This window comes from Salvelinus alpinus, chromosome 2 (genome assembly GCF_045679555.1).
Source record: "Salvelinus alpinus chromosome 2, SLU_Salpinus.1, whole genome shotgun sequence".
NCBI classification, from domain to species: domain Eukaryota; kingdom Metazoa; phylum Chordata; class Actinopteri; order Salmoniformes; family Salmonidae; genus Salvelinus; species Salvelinus alpinus.
In genome coordinates, this window is record NC_092087.1 from 127,195,947 (window position 1) to 127,223,931 (window position 27,985).

The following is a 27,985-nucleotide window of genomic DNA, read 5'->3' on the forward strand; positions in this document are numbered from 1 at the left end:
TGTAGTGAGATCCCCAATGGGCTGAACGATTCTCTTCTCATCACTCATCTTGAAAAAGAACGTATACTTAAAAAACTTGGGAATCAATCAATCCATCATTAACACAAAGGAATAATCTAATAATTTATTATTGAAATATTGAGGAAAAAGAGAATTGGTATAATTTAAGGCCAAGTGGCAAACAATAATGGAGGCACTAGAGATGAAGGTGTGAGCATGCGGGTCTGGCAGAGGAGATGTAGTCATTGTTTGTGTGTGTTTGTATTTGGTGTGGAAGAAAAACAATAAAAACCAAACGCCAGCATCAAGTGGTGTGCACATACACAGTGGACACACCCAGTAGACTACTAGAGTGCAAAAACAGAGTGTGTCACTGAGATGGGCGTGGGCCAAGAGCTCAGCTAAAGGATGGGCAGCCAGGACAGTACTTAATGGATGATGATATTAGATTTAGTGGGCTGGAAGGAATGATGTGCTGCATCAGCCGCCAAAGGCTGGTTAGGAAAGGTATGTTACCAGGCAGTGAAGGCTGCTGAGGGGAGGACGGCTCATAAAAATGTCTGGAACAGAGCGAATGGAATGGCATCAAAAATAATGGCCGGAACGGAGAAAATGGAATGGCATCGAAAACATGGAAACCATGTGTTTGTTACCATTTCATAAATTCTGCTCCAGACATTACCACGAGCCCGTTTTCCCCAATTAAACTTCTTCGGGATCGGTGTCCCGTCCACGGGACGGTTGAGCTAACGTAGGCTAATGCGATTAGCATGAGGTTGTAAGTAACAAGAACATTTCCCAGGACATATCTGATATTGGCAGAAAGCTTAAATTCTTGTTAATCTAACTGCACTGTCCAATTTACAGTAGCTATTACAGTGAAAGAATACCATGCTATTGTTTGAGGAGTGCACAATTTTTAACATGAAAAGTTATTCATAAACAAATTAGGCACATTTGGGCAGTCTTGATACAACATTTTGAACAGCAATGCAATGGTTCATTTGATCAGTCTAAAAACTTTGCACATACACTGCTGCCATCTAGTGGCCAAAACCTAAATTGCACCTGGGCTGGAATAATACATTTTGCATTTCAAAGATGGTACAAAAAAATATATAAAAGAAGTGTTGTTTTTTTCTTTGTATTATCTTTTACCAGATCTATTGTGTTATATTCTCCTACATCCCTTTCACATTTCCACAAACTTCAAAGTGTTTCCTTTCAAATGGTACCAAGAATATGCATATCCTTGCTTCAGGGCACGAGCGACAGGCAGTTAGATTTGTGTATGTCATTTTAGGCGAAAATTGGATAAAAGGGATGGCTCCTTAAGAGGTTTTTAAGGTGCCACGAACTTCCTGTGTTACCAGGATATGGGCACAAGTATTCTATTTAAGGAGATCTACCATCGCCGGTTTGATATGTGGACTGTGACGAATTTGTGCATATTGAATGTTACATGAATTGTGTAAATGTATCTATGGTATTTGTTGTACTATAATACATTTTGTCTTCGGTTGTATTAGATCCCTATTGTCTCGCTCTACCTAATAAACAGATCTTGGATGTAAGGTGGTCTATTCTCCTCCTTTAGGATGTTATTGTCCGAGTCTGAGGGGTGCAAAAGTCCTTATTCCCCCTTCTGTTAACTTCAGGTAATTACATCCTGAGGTAAACTCATGATTTTCCTTCACACAAGCTTGACTATGGGCTTGAGTTTCATGCAAACAATATATAACTCAAACATCAACAAAGCAGAGAATTTGACCAGCTTTGTTTGGATCAAAATCAAGTGGTGAAGAAACCAAAGTATGGCTGCGTCCTGATTCTTTACCCTTTTTAAAAAGCTTTGCACTTGCACACTTCCCGGCATGGATTTAACAAGATTAAATTCTTTCTAGCCAACGATTAAACCAATCCATTGCTTTTAAATTCATTGATGTGTGCAAATGCAGACTTCGCGAGAAGGGTGGAGAATCGGGATGCAGCCCAAAGCAATTGCCACCACCTCCTTCTCCGAAGTATTTCCAGTCACGTGAACAAACAGGCATTTAATCATCAGTGGTTTGGCATCATTCCCGAGTGTGGCACAGAGATCCAACATACTCAAAACAATGTTCAAGTAAGATGAACATAAAAAAAGATTACACAATGAACTACAGACTGCTCGGACAGGACATCCAAGTGTCTAATACTACAATATACAAACGCAAGGCCATAAACAAATCCTGTTTGTGTACTGCTTAGTTAAGAACATACATTTAATTTAAATGTACTAAATGACCATTAAAATAAGAGCTACATGACTCCTCACCGACAGACAGGCTATATGCCCAGTACCATTTCAGCCCCTAGCCACTTCTCGTAGCCTCCAGCCCTTTGGTGTTCTCAGATCCTAAAGAACGGATATGGTGAAAGCTCTGCTTTTAGCCTATTTGGGAGGTTATATTCCCATATAACTTTGCCTACACCTTGGTTCTTTGGAATCTATCAACGCCAAAAGGTTCACTTTTAGAAGAAGTAACTGTGACCGAAATGGAAGCAGGCCTATAACCTATTATAAAAAACATGTTTTCCCCTCCTCCTTCAATAGTGATTGGAGTACAAAGCTCAATGCATGACCACTTTCTGGAGCCTGAGCCTGAAGACCACACTCCCCTTAGGCGTTCCTCTCTAGATACATAAAACAACCCAACATTAAAAAAAACAAAATAATTTAAACTTTCACAAGGACAAAGCAATTGGTTAGTTTTAAACTAGACATCATTATGAGACATAAAACAGAATGGGAACAAAACCTACGTAAGAGCATTCTTCTGGGTCAACATCACAAGCATTACTGCAGTGCTCGCAAATACCCCATCCCTCTGGCCTCGTTTAGCTGTTCTGCCTGCTCGTTTTCCTCTCCTCGTTACTCGCAGGCAGTCTTTGTTCCGTAGACCAGTCGGATACAATTTGCAGTTCTCCATCAATATTGTCAATGACTGGAGCATAGGCCTTTAAAAAAAAGATAGATGAACTCTCCATTTTCCAATCATGTAGTTTCCTCATTTAAAGGAAGTTACATTCAGGTCAGGCAAAATTGGAAAGTCACATTTCCATTGCGACCGGAATGTTGTGCCATGGTGGGTGGTGGGTCTTTGTGAGACTCGGGACTTGACTACTTCCCTCCGTGTCCCTTTATCAAATGAACTCTGACGAAGCAGTGTTCCGCACGTGGCGATAAAAAGCATCATTTGTGCCTCGTGAACAGGACATGTACAGTGTAGAACTTGACACGTACAAATTGACAATGGCACTGACGTTTACCCTGTGTGCCGCGTCATCGGATGAACACCTACTGAAACTAAATGGGACTGTAGGTGTGCTTCAGATGATGCACTGCATCTCTTTCTGTGTCCAACTTAAACTACAGGACAATTCTATGGATATTGTTCCTGGAGACCAGAACCAGCACCTGGGTGAGAGTACTGTTTTTTTAATTGATCGGTCTTAAAACGCTGAAATACTATGGCTGCGTTTAGACAGGCAGCTAAACTCTGATCTTGTTTTTACCGATCAAATCTGAAAAATATCTGATGTGAAAGGTCAAAAGGCCAATTAGTGGGGGGGAAATTTTTTGAATTGGGCTGCCTGTCTAAACACAGCCTATTTGGCAGGAGATTTGTACACCGGAGCAAAGATTAAGGTCATTGAGTGAGCCATTGGGTCCAGGCGCAGTGCAGGGTTTAAGTTCAATTTACTTGTACACTTGAGTGCAGCGGTCGTGACCACAAAGCGCTGTGGCCAAGCCAGCCTTGCTCTCAGCAGTTCTTGATGGGCTGGCGCCTCATGACAGGGCAATGAGTCATGTGAATTGGACTTAAGTGCTCTCTCCTTAGGGACAGTGGAAGTGCTACTCCAGAGCAGTCTCTGGCCTAGTATGCATGTCATTGTCATCCCCTTCATATATAACCAGAACTTCTGACATAAAAAACATGCTTTGTCCAGTTCTTGTAACTTGTGCAGCTTACAGAACACCTAAAAACGAATGTAAAACAATTAAAAGAAGCTAAATGTTCTAACAAGACATTCCACATTGCACTATGGCCCTCAGCAAGTATGGATTGTGCGTAAATCCCAATTTTGGCAAAACACTGTTCTCTTTCTGTGTGGGGAATTACTGTGCAACATCCCTATAACATTCACACAACGCAGGTGGTCTCGTCAATGAATCCACTCAAAAAAGACTTGGCTTCCAGCTCATAGTCCTGGCTCATGCCTGACCCAGATTTGATGGTAAAGGCAATGAAAATCTGGACGCAGTGCGGCGCTCCGGGCCAGCAGAGAGCGCTGTAGGTCCAGACACCACAGCCCAGTCAGTTCACCAAAAGGACGTCCTCGTATGTTGTCGTTCTGAGGGAAGAAACAAACACTTAACACGATAGCGCATACACATGTAGAAAAACATAAACGTCTCAACCATGATAGAAAGGATAACAGTGAATGCATCGGTTATTGTCTGGTCACTGAAGTGGCATCTACTGCTGATCATTCTACAGAGGAACATCCATCACCATCAATTTACACCCGTCTGATGCCTTCAGATCTGCAAAAACTGAAGAGGTTAGGAGCTGGAGGGTGGATTCTGAACCCGGCCTTGACCTCTACCTCCAGTCTTGACCTGTGCCCTCTGACCCACCTGTCACAGCAGCAGAAGAAGGAGCAGGGCGAGGTCTCGAGGCCCCGGAACATCCCCGAGCTGGGCGTGTCAGTGCATTCTGCGATGAAGGCGTGCAGGTCCGTAATGTGGTAGGGCTCCTGGGTTTGGTGCTGGAGGGACAGGAGAGGAGACATGCATCCATGTTTAGGTTACCCACTTTCTGCATGTCAAATGGAACCCTATTCCCTATGTAGTGCACTACCATTGACCTGGCACTATCTAGGGAATAGGGAGCCATTTGGGACATAGGGCTTTCACTTGGTGTTGTTGTTTGGAATTGGCTTCTGTTTGTACCGCTATGAGCAGTGAACATGAACGCTCTTTATGAGGAATGCAACTCTAAATATGAATCTACATCCCACAAAATGTATTGTGGAAACCCAACTATACGCCTCAACTCCAAATGAAAGTAAAAGACAAGCAGCAAATAAGAAATTATACAATGCTTATCTTTTACATTCACTTGGATTAGAGTCTGTTCTAAGGGATACTTCGGGATTTTGGCAATAAAGTCCTTCATCTACTTCCCCAGTCAGATGAACTTGTGGATACCATTTTTATGTCTCTGCGTGCAGTTTGAAGGAAGTTGCTAACTAGAGTTAGCGCAATTGCTAAATAGCATTAGAGCAATGACTGGAAGTCCAGGGTGACTGCAAGCATGCTAGCAGATACTATTGTCTTCCAGTTATACTGCGTTAACGCAATGGCTTGAGAAATTACCTCTAACTTCCTTCATAGATAAAGGGCTATAAAGTCTCATGACTCTTGGCTGTACCTTGATCTCTGACAATGCACATCGTTTAAGAACATTTTCAAATGAAAATCACACTGCGGATTATGAGTTTTACTGTATTTTTGACACATATGTGCTCTTTTGGCTGACACAAATGTTTCCCTTTGTTGTTACCTTGATGGTTTCGTAGGCGCCGGTGATGAGGGCGATGAAGAGCGACAGTACCATGTAGATGAAGAGGGAGATGAAGGTGTACAGGTAGACCTGGCTGAACACCCACACCAGCGTGCTGCTCTCCTGCATCTCAGAGAAGGTCACAAACATGTCGTCGCCGTTGATCAGCGAGAACAGGCACTCTGACACCATGGAGAGAGAGCGGAACTGACGGCGGGAGAGAGAGAGGGAAACAGTTAAATGACATTTAGTGTACTTCATAGCAATGCAGCTTAATGAATTGAATACGATAGAGAGAGAGACTGTTAAATTACACAAACAACCATGTGACTTAACATGACCGTCTCACTATATTGGTCCAAAATTATTCAGGATTCGGTACACAATTATGAATTTTTTTACAAAATAAATCCCTTATGGCCATCTTACTGGCAAGGGCCAGTAAATATTGAATTCTAATAATAGACAAATCACATGTTAATAACACAGTACGTCATTATTGTGCAAAATTCCAAAATGCACCATTGTGCATCATCACTGAACCATATGGGGTGTCCCCCTCCAGATTCACTGTTTCCTTTTCAATCTGTTTGCCGACCCGCTCTGTTATTGGCCTTCTTCTGTTAGCATGTCTGCCTGTGCTTCAAAATGGTGGCTGTCTGTACCTTGACGTGATAGGGCCCCAGCACAATCCAGCCACAGAAGCAGTAACCCAGGTAGATGACAGCCACACAGCTGCAGAACCGGATCACGTTGGGGAACGCAGCTCGCAAGGTCACAATCAGGATCTGAGAGGGAGAGAGCCAGGAGAGTGGGTGAAACACATGTCATCGTTAGTGTGTGTGTCTGTGTGTGTAGGCAACTTACATTGTACTTCTGGAAGAAGCTGAGGTAGCGAATGACTCCGACCCACACCAACAAGGTGGAAGTCCCCAACAGGATGCCACACTCATCATACGATGACAAATTCTGTATGGGAGAGATATTCAACTCACAAATACCTCATGAGCTTAGCACAACAATCTTTATCATAACCCAAACTGAGATACTTTTTTGAGTGGGGATTTCAAATAATTCTTTAGCATTTTCCTCTGGGAAAAATAAAAGGTGTTCTATTCTACTCTGAGCAGTAGAGGAAAAAGTCCCCTAGAGGGGGACTGACCTTGGACTCGATGCCGATCTTAATGGCGCTGCCGATGATGGTGAGGACGTCACTGATGATGAGCAGGATGTACCAGCCGTTGATGAATTCCATCCTTTCGTTCCAGCTTACTTTCCGGCCCAGGTTAGTCTTGAAGAACTCGACAAACTCCTGTTACACAGAGACGGAGAGCGAGAGAGGAGTTGGGTGGCCCTACTGGAAAGACGAGTATTCACACCTTCTCAGATTTTGTGTTGCAGAACATTACTCTAAGAATGGAATCACTTCACAGAATGCCAATCACCTCCCATCAATTAAAAAAAATATTTTCTCTCCTTCTTCCACCCCACTCCCCAACATTATAACAAGCAAACAAATGTATCTACAGTTTGTTCTCAGATAATATATGCCAGTTAGCAAACACTTTTATCCAAAGTGACACAGTCATGCATGCATACATTTTACGTATGAGTGGTCCCGGGGATCGTACCCATTATCCTGGAGTTGCAAGAGCCATAGAGCTATACTGAGCTATAGAGGACCACCAGATTGGATGTTCCTCCTTTTCACCACTTCCTCTCTTCCTGCCCTCCACCTCCCAGTGACTTACGGCCTGTAGTATGATGCCGCGGAGTATGGAGCGGCCACACAGCAACAGGGACAGTATACAAACGATCACCACCACCACGTCAAACGCTAGCCGTGTGTAGTTCTCCGCTGAGAGGGAGGGAAGGAAGGAAAGAGAGGAGTTAGTGGCTTTCATCAAGTAGAAGCATAGGAGTGAAGACTTACTTCCACTTAAGTCCAACTTTCATGTTGACATCAATGCATGACTAAGTGAAAATTCTTACGAGGCATCTATAATGTCTTGTGAGGTCAACTGAAGATGGCGAAAGTGGAGATTGCTTAGTGTCTACATAGTGTTTGTTCGTGGTAGAAGTTGTACCGGTTAATTTCTGTCTGGTCATTCTGTGTGTAGTTTTGTATTGACCCATGCACATGCAAATATAAATATTAGAGGTCGACCGATTAATCGGAATGGCTAATTAATTAGGGCCGATTTCAAGTTTTCATAACAATCGGAAATCGGTATTTTTGGACACCAATTTTTTAAATTTTATTATTAAAAAAATTACAACTTTATTTAACTAGGCAAGTCAGTTAAGAACACATTCTTATTTTCAATGACGGCCTAGGAACGGTGGGTTAACTGCCTTGTTCAGGGGCAGAACGACAGATTTTTACCTTGTCAGCTCGGGGATTCAATCTTGCAACCTTACGGTTAACTAGTCCAACGCTCTAACCACCTGCCTTACCTTGCACTCCACGAGGAGCCTGCCTGTTACGTGAATGCAGTAAGAAGCCAAGGTAAGTTGCTTGCTAGCATTACACTTATCTTATAAAAAACAATCAATCAATCATAATCACTAGTTAACTACACATGGTTGATGATATTACTAGTTTATCTAGCGTGTCCTGCGTTGCATATAATCGATGCGGTGCACATTCGCGAAAAAGGACTGTCCAACGTGTACCTAACCATAAACATCAATGCCTTTCTTAAAATCAATACACAAGTATATATTTTTAAACCTGCATATTTAGTTAATATTGCCTGCTAACATGAATTTCTTTTAACTAGGGAAATTGTGTCACTTCTCTTGCAAGAGTCAGGGTATATGCAGCAGTTTGGGCCGCCTGGCTCGTTGCGAACTGTGTGAAGACTATTTCTTCCTAACAAAGACAGCCAACTTCGCCAAATGGGGGATGATTTAACAAAAGCGCATTTGCAAAAAAGCACAATCGTTGCACGACTGTACCTAACCATAAACATCAATGCATTTCTTAAAATCAATAAACAGAAGTATATATTTTTAAACCTGCATATTTAGCTAAAATAAATCCAGGTTAGCAGGCAATATTAACCAGGTGAAATTGTGTCACTTCTCTTGCGTTCATTGCACGCAGAGTCAGGGTATATGCAACAGTTTGGGCCGCCTGGCTCGTTGCGAACTAATTTGCCAGAATTTTATGTAATTATGACATAACATTGAAGGTTGTGCAATGTAACAGGAATATTTAGACTTATGGATGCCACGTTAGATAAAATACGGAACGGTTCCATATTTCACTGAAAGAATAAACATTTTGTTTTTGAGATGATAGTTTCCGGATTCGACCATAATGACCTACGGCTCGTATTTCTGTGTGTTATTATGTTATAATTAAGTCTATGATTTGATATTTGATAGAGCAGTCTGACTGAGCGATGGTAGGCACCAGCAGGCTCGTAAGCATTCATTCAAACAGCCCTTTTGTGCGTTTTGTCAGCAGCTCTTCGCAATGCTTCAAGCATTGCGCTGTTTATGACTTCAAGTCTATCAACTCCCGAGATTAGGCTGGTGTAACCGATATGAAATGGCTAGCTAGTTAGCGGGGTGCGCGCTAATAGCATTTCAATCGGTGACGTCACTCGCTCTGAGACTTGGAGTAGTTGTTCCACTTGCTCTGCATGGGTAACGCTGCTTCGAGGGTGGCTGTTGTCGATGTGTTCCTGGTTCGAGCCCAGGTAGGAGCGAGGAGAGGGACGGAAGCTATACTGTTACACTGGCAATACTAAAGTGCCTATAAGAACATCCAATAGTCAAAGGTAAATGAAATACAAATCGTATCGAGAGAAATAATAACTACAATCTAAAACTTCTTACCTGGGAATATTGAAGACTCATGTTAAAAGGAACCACCAGCTTTCATATGTACTCATGTTCTGAGCAAGGAACTTAAACATTAGCTTTCTTACATGGCACATATTGCACTTTTACTTTCTTCTCCAGCACTTTGTTTTTGCATTATTTAAACCAAATTGAACATGTTTCATTATTTATTTGAGGCTAAATTGATTTTATTGATGTATTATATTAAGTTAAAATAAGTGTTAATTCAGTATTGTTGTAATACTAATATATATATACAGTGGGGAGAACAAGTATTTGATACACTGCCGATTTTGCAGGTTTTCCTACTTACAAAGCATGTAGAGGTTTGTAATTTTTATCATAGGTACACTTCAACTGTGAGAGACGGAATCTAAAACAAAAATCCAGAAAATCACATTGTATGATATTTAAGTAATTTATTTGCATTTTATTGCATGACATAAGTATTTGATCACCTACCAACCAGTAAGAATTCCGTCTCTCACAGACCTGTTAGTTTTTCTTTAAGAAGCCCTCCTGTTCTCCACTCATTACCTGTATTAACTGCACCTGTTTGAACTCGTTACCTGTATAAAAGACACCTGTCCACACACTCAATCAAACAGACTCCAACCTCTCCACAATGGCCAAGACCAGAGAGCTGTGTAAGGACATCAGGGATAAAATTGTAGACCTGCACAAGGCTGGGATGGGCTACAGGACAATAGGCAAGCAGCTTGGTGAGAAGGCAACAACTGTTGGCGCAATTATTAGAAAATAGAAGAAAATAGAAGAAGTTCAAGATGATGGTCAATCACCCTCGGTCTGGGGCTCCATGCAAGATCTCACCTCGTGGGGCATCAATGATCATGAGGAAGGTGAGGGATCAGCCCAGAACTACACGGCAGGACCTGGTCAATGACCTGAAGAGAGCTGGGACCACAGTCTCAAAGAAAACCATTAGTAACACACTACGCCGTCATGGATTAAAATCCTGCAGCGCACACAAGGTCCCCCTGCTCAAGCAGGCGCATGTCCAGGCCCGTCTGAAGTTTGCCAATGACCATCTGGATGATCCAGAGGAGGAATGGGAGAAGGTCATGTGGTCTGATGATTCAAAAATAGAGCTTTTTGGTCTAAACTCCACTCGCCGTGTTTGGAGGAAGAAGAAGGATGAGTACAACCCCAAGAACACCATCCCAACCGTGAAGCATGGAGGTGGAAACATCATTCTTTGGGGATGCTTTTCTGCAAAGGGGACAGGACGACTGCACCGTATTGAGGGGAGGATGGATGGGGCCATGTATTGCGAGATCTTAGCCAACAACCTCCTTCCCTCAGTAAGAGCATTGATGATGGGTCGTGGCTGGGTCTTCCGGCATGACAACGACCCGAAACACACAGCCAGGGCAACTAAGGAGTGGCTCCGTAAGAAGTATCTCAAGGTCCTGGAGTGGCCTAGCCAGTCTCCAGACCTGAACCCAATAGAAAATCTTTGGAGGGAGCTGAAAGTCCGTATTGCCCAGCGACAGCCCCGAAACCTGAAGGATCTGGAGAAGGTCTGTATGGAGGAGTGGGCCAAAATCCCTGCTGCAGTGTGTGCAAACCTGGTCAAGAACTACAGGAAACGTATGATCTCTGTAATTGCAAACAAAGGATTCTGTACCAAATATTAAGTTCTGCTTTTCTGATGTATCAAATACTTATGTCATGCAATAAAATGCTAATTAATTACTTAAAAATCATACAATGTGATTTTCGGGATTTTTGTTTTAGATTCCGTCTCTCACAGTTGAAGTGTACCTATGATAAAAATTACAGACCTCTACATGCTTTGTAAGTAGGAAAATCTGCAAAATCGGCAGTGTATCAAATACTTGTTCTCCCCACTGTATATATATATATTATATATATATATTTTTTTAAATCGGACGATTAATCGGTATCGGCGTTGAAAAATCATAATTGGTCGACCTCTATAATATATATCTTTTTTTTTTATTGCCGACTCTTTTACCAGGTATCTCAACGAAAAAAAATGGTTTACTACCTCGAGATTCTCCTGGGTCGTAATAATTAGGGCACACCGTATACAAATATTTAGCAACGGAATAAGTTCAGGTAGTCCCCACGTTTCAGTCCGTTTCTCCCGTTTGGTGCTTAATTAATATTACCCTGGTGAAATAAATGTTTAATAAAAACCAAACGTCTATCTCACCGTGGCCTGACACACTGGGGTCTTTACACTCCTTTATAAAAGCCTGGTTTTCCAGACTGATCCTCACTTTACCACTGTGAGCCTTGTTGTCCAGGACTATCTGTAAAATCAGATGGAAAGAACAACAGATCAGACATTTATACAGGTACTAGCACTTGCTGTAAACGTTGGCAATAAAATTAAACAAAAAAGTGGTGGACTCGCCTCCCGGGTGGCGCAGTGGTCTAGGGCACTGCATCGCAGTGCTAGCTGCGCCACCAGAGTCTCTGGGTTCGCGCCCAGGCTCTGTCGCAGCCGGGCCGCGACCGGGAGGTCCGTGGGGCGACGCACAATTGGGCTAGCGTCGTCCGGGTTAGGGAGGGTTTGGCCGGTAGGGATATCCTTGTCTCATCGCGCTCCAGCGACTCCTGTGGCGGGCCGGGCGCAGTGCGCGCTAAACCAAGGGGGCCAGGTGAACGGTGTTTTCTCCGACACATTGGTGCGGCTGGCTTCCGGGTTGGAGGCGCACTGTGTTAAGAAGCAGTGCGGCTTGGTTGGGTTGTGCTTCGGAGGACGCGTGGCTTTCGACCTTCGTCTCTCCCGAGCCCGTACGGGAGTTGTAGCGATGAGACAAGATAGTAATTACTAGCGATTGGATACCACGAAAATTGGGGAGAAAAGGGGATAAAATTTATTTAAAAAATAAAAATAAATAAAAATTTAAAAAAGTGGTGGACTCTTCAAGGGATAATAAACTCAGCAAAAAAAGAAACGTCCCTTTTTCAAGACCCTGTCTTTCAAAGATAATTTGTAAAAACCCAAATAACTTCACAGATCGTCATTGTAAAGGGTTTCCCATGCTTGCTCAATGACCCATAAACAATTAATGAACATGCACCTGTGGAACGGTCGTTAAGACATTAACAGATTACAGATGGTAGGCAATTAAGGTCACAGCTATGAAAACTTAGGACACTAAAGAGGCCTTTCTACTGACTCTGAAAACACCAAAAGAAAGATGCCCAGGGTCCCTGCTTATCTGCGTGAACGTGCATTAGGCATGCTGCAAAGAGGCATGAGGACTGCTGATGTGGCCAGGGCAATAAATTGCAATGTCCGTACTGTGAGACGCCTAAGACAGTGCTACAGTGAGACAGGACAGACAGCTGATCGTCCTCGCAGTGGCAGAACACGTGTAACAACACCTGCACAGGATCGGTACATCTGAACATCACACCAGCGGGACAGGTACAGGATGGCAACAACAACTGCCTGAGTTACACCAGTAACGCACAATCCCTCCATCAGTGCTCAGACTGTCCGCAATTGGCTGAGAGAGGCTGGACTGAGGGCTTGTAGGCCTGTTGTAAGGCAGGTCCTCACCAGACACCACCGGCAACAATGTCGACTATGGGCACAAACCCACCGTCGCTGGACCAGACAGGACTGGCAAAAAGTACTCTTCACTGACGAGTCACGGTTTTGTCTCACCAGGGGTGATGGTCGGATTTGAATTTATTGTCGAAGGAATGAGCGTTAGACCGAGGCCTGTACTCTGGAGTGGGATCGATTTGGAGGTGGAGGGTCCGTCATGGTCTGGGGCGGTGCGTCACAGCATCATCGGACTGAGCTTGTTGTCATTGTAGGCAATCGCAACACTGTGCGTTACAGGGAAGACATCCTCCTCCCTCATGTGGTAACCTTCCTGCAGGCTCATCCTGACATGACCCTCCAGCATGACAATGCCACCAGCCATACTGCTCGTTCTGTGCGTGAATTCCTGCAAGACAGGAATGTCAGTGTTCTGCCATGGCCAGCGAAGAGTTCAGATCTCAATCCCATTGAGCACATCTGGGACCTGTTGGATCGGAGGGTGAGGGCTAGTGCCATTCCCCCCAGAAATGTACAGGACCTTGCAGGTGCCTTGGTGGAAGAGTGGGGTAACATCTCACAACTGTCAAATCTGGTGCAGTCCATGAGGAGGAGATGCACTGCAGTACTTTATGCAGCTGGTGGCCACACCAGATACTGACTTTTGATTTTGCCCCCCCCTTTGTTCAGGGACACATTATTACATTTATGTTAGTCACATGTCTGTGGAACTTGTTCAGTTTATGTCTCAGTTGTTGAATCTTATGTTCATACAAATATTTACACGTTGAGTTTGCTGAAAATAAACGCAGTTGACAGTGAGAGGACGTTTCTTTTTTGCTGAGTTTATAACAAACAGGTCACAGCTTACCAATAATATACAGACAATGAACAGGTTTCCACCGCAACTATTACACACTAAACAGGTTACAATGAGCCACATTTGCAGGAAGTGGTGGGGGAGGGAAGTGGGGTGGGACTCACCGTTATGAAGAAGGTGTAACAGTCAGGAATCTCGTTGTTGATGATGGTCTGAATGTTGATGGCCTTTAGTTGGAACTGTATCGTCACGTTTATGAGTCTAGACAACAAAGAGTGAAAAGAAAAAAAACAAGAGGGATATCAGGGTTGTGTCAAAGTGAAAGCAAAGAAAAGTTTTTAAACATTTTGCAACACAAAACAAAAATGTATGTTTCTTATTGGACAAGTCCAGGTAGAACCTCCCTTTTTTGTGTTAGTTTTCCGTTTGGCATCTAATGAACATAACCCAGGGCTATAGGTAGTGTGTAAACAGTTTGGATGTGTGTGAGAGTGATAAAAAATTAACAGTTAGATACCACAAAGATGGATGTCCCATCTATCTTAGTTGTAGACCGACAGAAAACATGAGCCCGAAGTCATTTGAAAAGACATTTGAAAAATGAAGCCTTACTTGTGGAACTTGAGGGTCAAGTTCTTGTAGTCACTGCCGAAAGGCGCTCGAGGGACTGACAAAGGGTTAACCCCCACACAATCTAGTAACAGGACAGAGAGAGAAGTTAGTCATTTCAGGGGCTGTTAATGTTTTTCCTTATAGAAATAGAATTACACTGAAATAGAATTACCATTACACTGAAATAAATGTCTGATCTAGTAATTATATATCTATGGTTATTCTGTTCTGGTGATCATGTCAAGAGTCAAAAGGGAAGGCCATTTCAATACCAGGTGATTTCTGTTGTTCAATGTGTTTTTAGTCAGTAGTATTGTCCCAAGTGTCAGCTCATATAAGGTAGTGGGGCTTCCTACTACTGTCACATGATTGGGGAACAATACAGTACTTACACATGTTTAGTAAAAAAAATTTTTTTTACAGTTACAATTAATTATTACTGAAAGAATGACATAGTACTGGAAACAAGCAGCTTAGCAACTCTTTGGGTAGAAAATGAAATAACTTAAGTTCAGGCTAGACAAGGCTAGGGCATAAAACAATGGTTAATCATTAAACTTGGCCCTGGAAAGCCACAAGTCGTGCAGGCTTTTGTTCAAATCCGGCACAAAACTCGTCCTTTTTCAACCAGTCAACTAATCATCAAAAGCATGAAAAGCCGAATCAGGTGTTTTAATGCTGGAACAGAACTACATTTAAGCTGAGTCCCAAATGGCACTACATTCCCACTCCATCGGGTGCCATTTGGGAAGCACCAACACTGTGTAGCTCTAGTACCAGGGTTGGTGACCTCTGGCATAATGCAAGAAAGTAGATCTATGTACCTGTGATAACATGAGGGTCAATGTTGAAGGTATCATTGGCGGGATCGATGCTGCCCTTCTTGTAGTACTGCTGGCAGAGAGAGAGGGCACTCCCGTTCACCCCGACCCCATAGACGTACGCATAGCGTCCCACCGTGGTCTCGGGTAGCACCAAATACTGTGAGGGAGGAGGAAGGGTACGAGGATGGAGAATAAGGCCCTGCCTCTTAGGGCCTAAGAGTTGGAGGCTTTTAGTTGAAAGTAGAGGACGAAAATATGAAGGGGACGAGATGTGGTCCTTCTTTGTGCTGCATGGACATGTTTACATATCAGTCTGTATGCCGGGTCATGTTCATTAGGCACCAAACGGAGCGACTTCCTAAAACCCTCATTAACATTTTCCTTTTAAAAACATCTTTCTGTTGCATGCCCTAATGAACATGACCCGGGTGTCGTTAGTGACTGTTACCTGGTCTACGGCGTAGAAGATGTGTTCGTAGACGTCGCTCTGTGTGTACACGGCCAACGTGTCGTCGGAGCCCTCGTCATAGTCCTTCAGGAAGATGTGCTTAAAGGACATGGTGTTCTCCTCCTTGAACGTCACCACCATCTGGTTGCTGAGGCCAAAAAACACCAGCTGATGGAGGGAAGTAGGGATTCAGGTGTTTTATTGAAGGAAAGTGACTGTTATAACAACTATAACATAACCCCTTTTGCTCTTAGGGAAATTATAGAAGTTACTGTTGTAAAGATTGTCGGTCCATATTTAAAAGCGTCAGATGCACGGACAACCTATCCACCAATAGGAACGGTACATATGAAACAAGGTGTCAGTTGTTATGGATTTCAGTATTGTTGGTCCCGCCATAAAATCTGAGCTTTGCCATGAGGGCGTTTAAAATGTATTGTTCATACACTCAAGGTGCATATGAAACTAAATATGTGTAGTTACCTGCACCGTGACAATGATAATCTTGAGCAGCTGCAGGCCCAATTTGAAGGGCTTGCGGCCCTTGGCGTGGAACTTGTCACAGGGGCTCATGAAGAAGTACTTGAGCTTCCTGCGCAGGGCCTCCTCTTCCTGCTCTGCCCCCAGCCAACCCCCCGCCGTTGCCGTGGGCAACCGGGGGTTGCCATGGCTGTGTCCGTGGTGAACATGCTTGTCGCTGCTGTCGCTGGAGCCATAGCCATGAGGAGACACAGAGGAAACCAACCTCTCCTTCTCTGGAGACAGATAGAGAGCAAGGGAAGAAAAAACATGTTAGCAGCGATAGAAGGATAGTGAGAGTGACTAATATGGCCAATCAAAGAAACACCAATGTAATCTGCAATAGCGCCCCCGCAACGACACTCCATATTAGTGCCATTTCCTCTGTGAGCACCAACACTGTTTCCCCAGCGTACAGTCGTGGCCAAAAGTTGAGAATGACACAAATATTATTTTTCACAAAGTTTGCTGCTTCATTGTCTTTAGATATTTTTTCTCAGATGGAATATGGAATACTGAAGTATAAGCATTTCATAAGTGTCAAAGGCTTTTATTGACAATTACATGAAGTTGATGCAAAGAGTCAATATTTGCAGTGTTGACCCTTCTTTTTCAAGACCTCTGCAATCTGCCCTGGCATGCTGTCAATTAACTTCTGGGCCACATCCTGACTGATGGCAGCCCATTCCTGCATAATCAATGCTTGGATTTTGTCAGAATATGTGGGGTTTTGTTTGTCCACCTGCCTCTTGAGGATTGACCACAAGTTCTCAATGGGATTAAGGTCTGGGGAGTTTCCTGGCCATGGACCCAAAATATCGATGTTTTGTTCCCCGAGCCACTAAGTTATCACTTTTGCCTTATGGCAAGGTGCTCCATCATGCTGGAAAAGGCATTGTTTGTCAAAAATGACTTTACCCCAGTCCTCAGCAGTCCAATCCCGGTACCTTTGCAGAATATCCGTCTGTCCCTGATGTTTTTCCTGGAGCGAAGTGGCTTCTTTGCTGCCCTTCTTGACACCAGGCCATCCTCCAAAAGACTTCGCCTCACTGTGCGTGCAGATGCACTCACACCTGCCTGCTGCCATTCTTGAGCGAGCTCTGTACTGGTGGTGCCCCGATCCCACAGCTGAATCAACTTTAGGAGACGGTCCTGGCACTTGCTGGACTTTCTTGGGCGCCCTGAAGCCTTCTTCACAACAATTGAACCGCTCTCCTTGAAGTTCTTGATGATCCGATAAATGGTTGATTTAGGTGCAATCTTACTGGCAGCAATATCCTTGCCTGTGAAGCCCTTTTTGTGCAAAGCAATGATGACGGCACATGTTTCCTTGCAGGTAACCATGATTGACAGAGGAAGAACAATGATTCCAAGCACCACCCTCCTTTTGAAGCTTCCAGTCTGTTATTCAAACTCAATCAGCATGACAGAGTGATGTCCAGCCTTGTCCTCGTCAACACTCACACCTGTGTTAACGTGAGAATCACTGACATGATGTCAGCTGGTCCTTTTGTGGCAGGGCTGAAATGCAGTGGAAATGTTTTTTGGGGGATTCAGTTCATTTGCATGGCAAAGAGGGACGTTGCAATTCATCTGATCACTCTTCATAACCTTCTGGAGTATATGCAAATTGCCATCATACAAACTGAGGCAGCAGACTTTGAAAATTAATATTTGTGTCATTCTCAAAACTTTTGGCCATTTACTGATGAATAGGCTACGTGTCGTAATGTTACCCTTCAGTGAGTGACAGCTCTTGTACTAGTTTGGGCAGCTTTCATTCATTACATTTCCTAATCTCCCTCGCCTCATATAGTCATCCTTCATCACGTCTCTATCTAGTAAAACCCTGGGAGCTGACGCAGGCCAGCTTATTAAAACAACACCCAGATCAGAGGCCCTGGGCTGGGCCGGGCGAGACAGACAGCCTCCATGGAGGAAGAGAAGCGGGTGACTGGTGTGCTATAGCTGGCGGCTCCGCCAGGCTGACAGAAACACACCACTGGAGATGGCTGGAAGACACAGAAAGACTCCGGGGATGGTCGGGCTACTGCTACACTACTACACCCGTCTGACTTGGTAGTCATCTGTCAAAGGAGCAGAGCTTCGAGGTGCGATGCTACACATTTCGATTGTCGTCGTCGATAACGTAAACCATAAAGGTGTAGTAAAAACCTATAGCACTGCACATTCAGCGGAGACCGCTGGTGAAAGCTGAATTCAACCTCAGAGTTGACCAAACAAACATGTGACAATAACAGACTTGGAAGGGAAATGTGGACTATATAGTTAGTGGGTATAAGAGCTAGTTCAGCAGTAATGGAGAAAAAAGGAAGTTGAACTTGGAAATTAACTGCTGTCAACTCTTGGGTCACCTGAACTTTACCAGAACTCGAAGACCCAGACCTGAAGACACAAAATCTGGTCTGACGGACGTAGAAGAGATTATCACTGATGTGTGTGTGTGTGTGTGGCAAGGATGATATCTCAATGTTTACCTATAGTAAGCCATCCACAATAATCACCTGCATATCTAACGATCTTTAGTTTGGCCAAGTGAATGAGAGAAGCCTATCTAGCGGGGGGGGGGGGGGGGGGTGACCTACCAACATTATATCAACTTGCACACACAGAACCTTGCAAGGTCACAAACATGACAGCAGTTGCGTGACTCTTCCTGTCAAAAACAATTCAGACCTGTGCTGAAACTATTTCACTTTGTAACATTTCGTGCCAGCAATAGGAGCCCAAGCCAAGAAATTGACAGATCTTGATGGGAGCATTCGTCAAAACAAAATTGCAGATGATGAGGGCTTGTTGCTGAGCCGCACTAAGAGATAGAGTCAATCAAACTGAATAAATCCGCTGAAAAATCCTGCTGTTCCGGTTCAGGGCAGTCAATGGTGTGTTAGAGAAGGCTTAATAGACAACTCTGCACCTTGTCCGTCAGTCATAGTCAGCACTGTGACCATCAGTCTGCCAGCATCTCTGTATCGCTACAACGGATCAGCAGCTATCAGTCTGCACTGGGCCACCCAGGGAGAGCAGGCTACACTATGCAACCTCATTGGAACCAGTAAACAAGCAAAGCTGCTGCTCGTCTCTGTCAACTCTTAACTCTCTTGGACTCCATTTCCTGTTTCCATTTCCTCCTGTGGCAAGAGGACATGGTTATATTGTCATTCTCAATCGATGTAAAAAAAGAAAAGAGAAAAGAAAAGACCTTGTTTACTTGCTGTTTGAGGCAAAGAAAAAATTACTTTGAGAAGCTCCACAGTGATGGTAAGTTAAGACAATCAGAATTGACTACTCGTAAATGGAATAAACCCAAACTTTTTTTCTCACAAGTGTAGTCTAGGTTGTGCTTTCTGCAAACAACGTGTCCACTACTGCATTCATTAAATAACAATAACCAAACAAGCATTGTAGATCACAAATGATGGGAATTAACGGTAAATGTACTACTGGTGATACAGGTGTTTTTACCTTTATTTAACTAGGCAAGTCAGTTAAATACAAATTCTTATTTACAATGATACCTAGGAAAGGTGGGTTAAGTGCCTTGTTCAGGGGAAGAACGACAGATTTTTACCTTGTCAGCTCAGGGATTCGATCTAGCAACCTTTCGGTTACTGGCCCAACGCTCTAACCACTAGGCTACCTGCTACCGTGTGCCATCCCCGCAGCCTCCGCATTAGATCAGTCCACTCAGACTGGCTTGAATCAGACGTGTCTCTTGTGCCATAATTTGTTTTTAAATATTTGCCACTGCTCGACCCCAAAAAATCATGGTCGACCAAACAATCACCCAGTCGATGGGGTCAGCCCTAATAGTAATGCATAGAAAACGTTGTACATGTAGCCCACATAAGAAATTAAGTGATGTTTTTGATCTAACAGTAACGTTGAACTACAGTGTATTCGAAAAGTATTCAGACCCTTTGACTTTTTACACATTTTGTTACATTATTCTAAAATGGATTGAATTGTATTTTTCCCTCATTAATCTACACACAATACCCCATAATGACAAAGCAAAAGCAGGTTTATAGAATTTTTTGCAAAATATAAAATAAAAACATTTAAATGTAACATTTACACAAGTATTCAGACCCTTTACTCAGTGCTTTGTTGAAGCACCTTTGGCAGCGATTACAGTCTCGAGTCTTCTTGGGTATGACGCTACAAGCTTGGCACACCTGTATTTGGGGAGTTTCTCCCCTTCTTCTCTGCAGATCCTCTCAAGTTCTGTCAGGTTGGTTGAGGAGCGTCACTGCACAGCTATTTTCAAGGCCCCTCCAGAGATGTTAGATCGGGTTCAAGTCCGAGCTCTGGCTGGGCCACTCAAGGACATTTAGAGACTTGTCCCGAAGCCACTCCTGCGTTGTCTTGGCTGTGTGCTTAAGACATTGTCCTGTTGGAAGGTGAACCTTCACCCCAGTCTGAGGTCCTGAGTGCTCTGGAGCAGGTTCTCTCTGTACTTTGCTCTGTTAATCTTTCCCTCGATCCTGACTAGTCTCCCAGTCCCTGCCACTGAAAAACATCCCCACAGCATGATGCTGCCACCACGCTTCACCGTAGGGATGGTGCAAGGTTTCCTCTAGACGTGACACTTGGCATTCAGGCCAAAGAGTTCAATCTTGGTTTCATTAGACCAGAGAATCTTGTTTCTCATGGTCTGAGGTACATTTTGGCAAACCCCAAGCGGGCTATCATGTGCTTTTACTGAGGAGTGGCTTCCATGTGGCCACTCTACCACAAAGGCCTGATTAGTGGAGTGCTGCAGAGATGGTTGTCCTTCTGGTAGGTTCTACCATCTCCACAGAGGAACTCTAGTGCTCTGTCAGAGTGACCATCTAGTTCTTGGTCACCTCCCTGACCAGGGCCCTTCTCCCCTGATTGCTCAGTTTGGCTGGGCGGCCAGCTCTAGGAAGAGTCTTGGTGGTTCCAAACTTCTTCCATTTAAGAATGATGGAGGCCACTGTGTTCTTGGGGACCTTCAATGCTGCAGAAATCTTTTTGTACCCTTCCCCAGATCTGTGCCTCGATACAATCCTGTCTCAGAGCTCTATGGACAATTCCTTCGAACTAATGGCTTGGTTTTTGCTCTGACAACTGTGGAACCTTATATAGACAGGTGTGTGCCTTTCCAAATCATGTCCAATCAATTCTATTTACCACAGGTGGACGCCGCCTGTTTTCGCTTTGTCATTATAGGGCATTGTGTTTAGATTGATGAGGGGAAAAAAATATTTAATCGATTTTAACATAAGGCTGTAACGTAACAAAATGTGGGGAAAAAAATCAGGGGGTCTGAACACTTTCCGAATGCACTGCACGCTATTATAGTCGGTATGTTAGGCCAATGTAGAATACTAATGAATCATTAAGTGATCTTGAGAGACATTGTTTTTGCATTTATGGATTTTTTGTTGTTGAAACAAGCACCATTCTGAGAATTGGCGAAGTATGGCTCTGGTGCACTCCAGCAGATCTATGCCCCTGTATAGCAGTAGCCTATAAGTCAGGCTGCAAGAGGGACTCCAAGAAGCTCCTCATTAAATACTCAGCCTCAAGTATTTATGCTGCAGTAGTTAATGTGTCGGGGGGCTAGGGTCAGTTTGTTATATCTGGAGGACTTCTCCTGTCTTATCCGGTGTCCTGTGTGAATTTAAGTATGCTCTCTAATTCTCTCCTTCTTTCTCTCTCTCTCTCGGAGGACCTGAGCCCTAGGACCATGCGTCAGGACTACCTGGCATGATGACTCCTTGCTGTCCCCAGTCCACCTGGCCTTGCTGCTGCTCCAGTTTCAACTGTTCTGCCTGCGGCTATGGAACCCTGACCTGTTCACCGGACGTGCTAAAAAAGCCAACTGACATTTACTCCTGAGGTGCTAACTTGCTGCACCCTCGATAACTATTGTGATTATTATTATTTGACCATGCCGGTCATTTATGAACATTTGAACATCTTGGCCATGTTCTGTTATAATCTCCACCCGGCACAGCCAGAAGAGGACTGGCCACCCCTCATAGCCTGGTTCCTCTCTAGGTTTCGGCCTTTCTAGGGAGTTTTTCCTAGCCACCGTGCTTCTACACCTGCATTGCTTGCCGTTTGGGGTTTTAGGCTGGGTTTCTGTACAGCACTTTGAGATATCAGCTGATGTACGAAGGGCTATATAAATAAATTTGATTTGATTTATAATCTTCATTTCTAAGGTTTTAGCCAAACATTTCGCAACATAACATTTTTAAATAAATACCTGTAATTCACAAGGAATTTTCAAAGGAAAAATGTATATCTCAACTGCGATTTGAACATTGCAAACCGCAAAAATGACCAGAAACATTTTTGCAACACTGTGGGCTATTTGTCCACTTTAACTTTTGTACATGTTTTAGTAACTTTGATTAGCAGATGGTGCCGTGTGACTTCTGTTAAAGGACACTCATGAAAAGGTGTTCGGTCACGTCAGAGAGGAGGCGAAGCGAGAGGGTTTACGCCGCGCAAAATCTGAGTTTTTGTATGGGGGGGAAATAAGAATGTTGAATTTAGTCAAGCCATTTTATTATTGCTATTTAGATACATGAGGCTTATTTGATCTAATAGAACTTTCATAATGCTTACAGGTTTACTGATAGAAGTGTGATGCACATGACATCCCGGCAACTTTGAGAAAAAAACACTTTATATCGGTGTTGTTAAGGTTGCACATTTTAGGGAATATTCAGAGGTGGAAACTTTGTCGTAAATAATGGGAATATATGCAAATTAATATTAATACCATTTAAATGTAGATGTTTTTTGCATTGGCTATATTTACCATATCATATGGTGACAGAAACATAAACCTTTTACCTTATCACAAGTAGACATAATTGCAAATGATTAAATCCTTCCAATAGAAAAATGGAACATTAATTAAATGAGTTGACTCTTCACATGGGATGATTTCACTGTACAACAAAAGGGAATATTGAATGATCCCCGATGATCCATTGCATCTCCCAAAAACATTTCAACATACATCTGTAAAATGATAGTCTAGAAACTAAAGTCTTCCTCTCAGGCTTCCACATCTTCTCCCTGGACCTCCTCAATGTCCACCTCTTGAACATCAATCTGAAGCCTCATCTTCACTGTCATATTCCAACCTTGTTGGGGATGGCTCATTGTCAGGCTCAAAAAAAGACTCAAATTTGCCCAGATGGCCACCAATTTTTCAACCTTTGTATTGGTCAGCCTGTTGCGTGCTTTGGTGTGTGTGTGTTCCCAAACAAGGACCAGTTGCGGTCTGAGGCGGCTGATGTTGGTGGGATTTGGAGGATGATGGAGGCAACAGGGGAAAGAGCCTCAGATCCACAAAGTCCCTTCCACTAGGTGGCTGATGAGACATGTTGGCACGACTTGCATATTGCATCTAAATCCCAAAGCCCTTGCTTGGAAATGTACTTCGCCAGACTGCCAAGAACCTTGCCCTCATCCAGGCCAAGGTGGTGAGACACGGTAGTGATGACACCATAGGCCTTGTTGATCTCTGCACCAGACAGGATGCTCTTGCCAGCATACTTGGGGTCTAACATGTACGCTGTATGGGCTTCAGGCAGAAGTCTTCACACTTTTTGATGTATTTCAGAACTGAAGTTTCCTCTGCTTGGAGCAACAGTGAAGTGGGCAGGGCAGTACGGATTTCTTCTCTTACATCTGCAAGCTGAGTCTGAACATCAGACAGGATGGCATTGTCTCCCTCAATCCGTGCAATGGCTACTGCTTTAGGTTTCAGGAGTTTCAGGCTGCTTACCACTCTCTCCCAAAATACATCATCCAGGAGGATCCTCTTGATGGGGTTCCATATCGGCAGACTGTGATATGGACATTTCTTGGAGACTCCTTCCCCTCCAGGAGACTGTCAAACATGATGACAACACCACCCCAACGGGTGTTGCTGGGCAGCTTCAATGTGGTACTCTTATTCTTCTCACTTTGCTTGGTGAGGTAGATTGCTGCTATAACTTGATAACCATTTCCTTGGCTCTCTTGTAGAGTGTATCCATTGTTTTCAGTGCCATGATGTCCTTGAGGAGCAGATTCAATGCATGAGCAGCACAGCCAATGGGTGTGATGTGAGGGTAGGACTCCTCCACTTCAGACCAAGCAGCCTTCATGTTTGCAGCATTGTCTGTCACCAGTGCAAAAACCTTCTGTGGTCCAAGGTCATTGATGACAGCCTACAGCTCATCTGCAATGTAGAGACCGGTGTGTCTGTTGTCCCTTGTTTCTGTGCTCTTGTAGAATACTGGTTGAGGGGTGAAGATTATGTAGTTAATTATTCATTGCCCATGAACATTCTACCACCCATCAGAGATGATTGCAATACAGTCTGCTTTCTCTATGATTTGTTTGACCTTCACTTGAACTCTGCATCCAGAAAATGAGTAGATAAAGAATGTCTGGTTGGAGGGGTGTATGCTGGGCGAAGAACATTCAGAAATCTATTCCAATACACATTGCCTGTGAGCGTCAGAGGTGAACCAGTTGCATACACAGCTGGAACAAGACATTCCATCAGCATTTCTCTGACTACGTAACTCCATTGAGTCAAAAAAACGTCTGATTCCAGGAGGACCACGAGCTTTTGCTATCGATAAGGTGTCTGATTCATCATGTTCACCTCGAATAGAAGTAGAGGGACTTTTGTTAGAGGTTGCTTGTTGTGAGCACTGAGGGAACTTTATGCACTTGGCCAGATGATTCTGCATCTTTGTTGCATTCTTCACATATGATTTGGCACAGTATTTGCAAATGTACACAGCTTTTCCTTCTACATTAGCTGCAGTGAAATGTCTCCACACATCAGATAGTGCCTGTGGCATTTTCCTGTAAAGATTAGAAAAAAAATTGTAATAAAAACAACAAATACAATTCCATGTACAGATAAATAGTTATATTAAACAACTCCTTTGTAAGATAAATGTTGTAAAATTAAACATGGAAACAGGTGAATTAACACTCCTCAGTTAGCAGGCTCAAGCAAGTTAAAACCGACATGGTAGCAAAAACTAACTAGCAGAAATTGTTAACAAGTTAGAAATGATTTAAAACACACTTTGCTGTAGGCTGCTATTTACTAGTTAACAAAAAAGAATGTATGTCATATAAAATATATTCATCCCACCCAGTATTGTAATCAAAACTTACCAGAAAGCATGTAGTCCTAGGCTCAGACAGTGTAGTAGTGTGGGCTCAATAGCATCTCATCAGTGTGCAAAGATCTTGAGAATCAGTTGTACATGTGATGAAAGAATGCACTGCACATGTGATGAAAGAGTGCACAGTGCATGCAGAGGGTTGAAATTCCATTGAATTTGGGAAAGTTTAATCAAAATACACCACAAGACCTAGAATTGCCTTGTGTATCCCACAAAAAAAGGTTCACTGTTATAAGCTAACTCTTTTGGTGAATATAAGCAAAATTCCCCAAATTCCAGGGCTTAACTTTCCATGGAAAAATTCCAACCCTTTGTAACCCACAAATTAAACAATGAGTCAAAAGTATACTACGAAATGAGAAAAAAGAAATATTGACTGCTTACAAGACAATTTCTAAACCCCTGACCCACACACAGTGAAGTGCAGAAGTGAAAGCCTATGTCCACAGTCATATGGACACCGTAGACTACGACACATGTGAGAGGAAGTTAAGAAACGGGGTGGTGGGAGGTTATCACAGAGTATGGTAGATGGAGAATCTGGGTCAGTCTGGTTTAAAATGTAGCAGACATGCTATGGTGGTAGGAGGGAGCAAGAGTAGTCAGTCTTTGGAGTCCTGGAGGGGGCTCATGAAACAGTTAGTTTCTTTCAGCTTCCAAACGCTCTAGAATTTCTACGGAATCCTTGGGACGTCCAACTAATAATTTAAAATGGTTGTGGTAGGGGCTAGTGTTTAGGGTAGAGACGTCCCAGGGATCCCGGATAGCACTAACCCTGGAATTTAGGAATAATTGCTTGAATCAAGACTCATGAGCATTGAAGTACAGCATTGACTGCAATGGCAGGATAGAATAGAACATTTTCAAGGCTACAATTTTCCTCGCTGAAAGTGGCCATCAGGTATAATTTCCTACCCCAAACTTGACAAGTGTAAACTGTTATTAGCAGATTCTGTCAGCAGCAGGTCAACATAAAGTGAACTCTTTGCCTATTTCATCCAGAATGTCTGTAGGGGAGAGTGGGGTAAGTTGGCCACCCCTTGTTTCTAGGAAACCACACACAAAATGTATAATGTACAATTTGACCAAATATTTAGGAAGAAGTCATGATTTCATTGAGTCTGTGGAGGAAGAAACCACATGGAAAGTGGTAAGCAAGTTAGGTCCAACAAACTGGTTTTCACCAACTCAAATGAATTTATCGTGCTAGAGGTTTCATGATGCTTGCATATAAACCAAAGCAGATAATTTAAAGATTGTTCTATACATCACTTGGGGTCTCTATAAGCAGCAATATGAGGCCCTAAACCTAGCATGAAAGTACATCCTTGTAGCTCTGTTTGCCTTGTGGTAAGTTGAGCCAGTGGCAAGTTAAGCAAATTGAAGTGTTTTCTTCCTAGGTGTAATGCAAGACATTATTGCTGGGATATGAGGTAACACCAAGGCCCGGCTTATATTAAAAGTGTTTAAAATATACAGTGTTTGTTGGGTGATAATACTGTGTTAAAAGATGAGTCAAATTATTAAAAGGCAAAGCGATAGTGATTGTTTTGAATTGTGTTTGGGAAATATGGACATGGTTTTAAAATGATAGTGATAATATGTAGGCGGCTCAACTTACCCTGTGAATGGATAGTATAACGTTACTAGTTTCTATTGGAAATACGGCATCATTCAGGATTCAGGAATAGCATACAAACAAAGACTCATATTGCACACATCAAAGCTGCGTGACTTGCCCAGAAACAGCGATCACATGATTAAAAACAAAACATATTGTGGATAACTGACTAAATATGGTGGATGGTTTAGTACACATTTATGCAATAACGCTTCTTCCAGTCAGTGTTTGGAAACATTGTAACAAAACATTGTTGATGCTGCTGCGTCAACCTCATACAACGTTACCGTGTTGCACAATGCTACTATGTTATACAATGTTACTGCGTTATACAATGTTACTTATGCATTTATTCACGATTAATCACCATTCATTTTGTACCTAGAATGAGGTGTATGTTTTATGGAGATGACTGGCAAGACAGCCCACTGTAGAGCTACGTTACACAAGTAGAATATACTCAGGGCCCTCCTTTCAATGAAAGGCATGCAACAATATAACAAACCATTTAAAACACACAAAGTAACATGTCAGAAAAATCTTGAAAATGACTTGTAAACAACTCAACATACCTGAACTGGCGCCGCCATGGTTGCAATTGCCGCTTGCTGTAGCCATGTAAACGTTTTGAAACTATAAATAAATATGCGACATAAAATATGAACTGTCTCAGAATAAACAATGGCAAATAAAAGCTGTTATAAAACGCGAGTATATTGTTGGCGTGAAGTTAACTGTCCGAGAAGATAGCCATGAGGACGACGTTTTTCTGTGTGTTCTGCATTTACTGTATTGGTACAGCATCAGGACAAAACATAACTCGCTTCCTCGACGAGATCACGTGACTCATGTGTCATCATGTGACTGCACAAGGTGGCGTTTGTTCTCATCTCTTTCAATTCAAACGGCTTTATT

At 43.1% G+C, this 27,985-nt stretch overlaps 1 protein-coding gene across 1 annotated transcript; it reads right to left on the minus strand.

Moving 5' to 3' along the window:
* Nucleotides 1-110: 110 nt before the first annotated feature.
* LOC139568697 (mucolipin-1-like) lies at nt 111-27,924 on the minus strand. Its single transcript, XM_071390718.1, has 14 exons — nt 27,643-27,924; nt 16,205-16,476; nt 15,722-15,889; nt 15,274-15,430; nt 14,450-14,531; nt 14,002-14,098; nt 11,668-11,767; nt 7,364-7,470; nt 6,775-6,924; nt 6,480-6,581; nt 6,278-6,400; nt 5,613-5,819; nt 4,685-4,815; nt 111-4,398 (listed from the first exon to the last, which is right to left on the minus strand). The coding sequence occupies exons 1-14, from the start codon at nt 27,686-27,688 to the stop codon at nt 4,362-4,364; spliced, it is 1,779 nt and encodes a 592-aa protein (XP_071246819.1). The 5' UTR covers nt 27,689-27,924; the 3' UTR covers nt 111-4,361.
* Nucleotides 27,925-27,985: the final 61 nt, after the last annotated feature.

Coding starts and splice junctions, on each gene's coding strand:
- LOC139568697 (XM_071390718.1), bottom strand. CDS start 27,688: ATGGCTACAGCAAGCGGCAATTGCAACCATGGCGGCGCCAGTTCAG. Junction 6,401..6,479: donor GCTTCTTCCAGAAGTACAAT/GTAAGTTGCCTA, acceptor TCTCCCTCTCAG/ATCCTGATTGTGACCTTGCG. Junction 5,820..6,277: donor TGGGGCCCTATCACGTCAAG/GTACAGACAGCC, acceptor TCCCGCCGTCAG/TTCCGCTCTCTCTCCATGGT.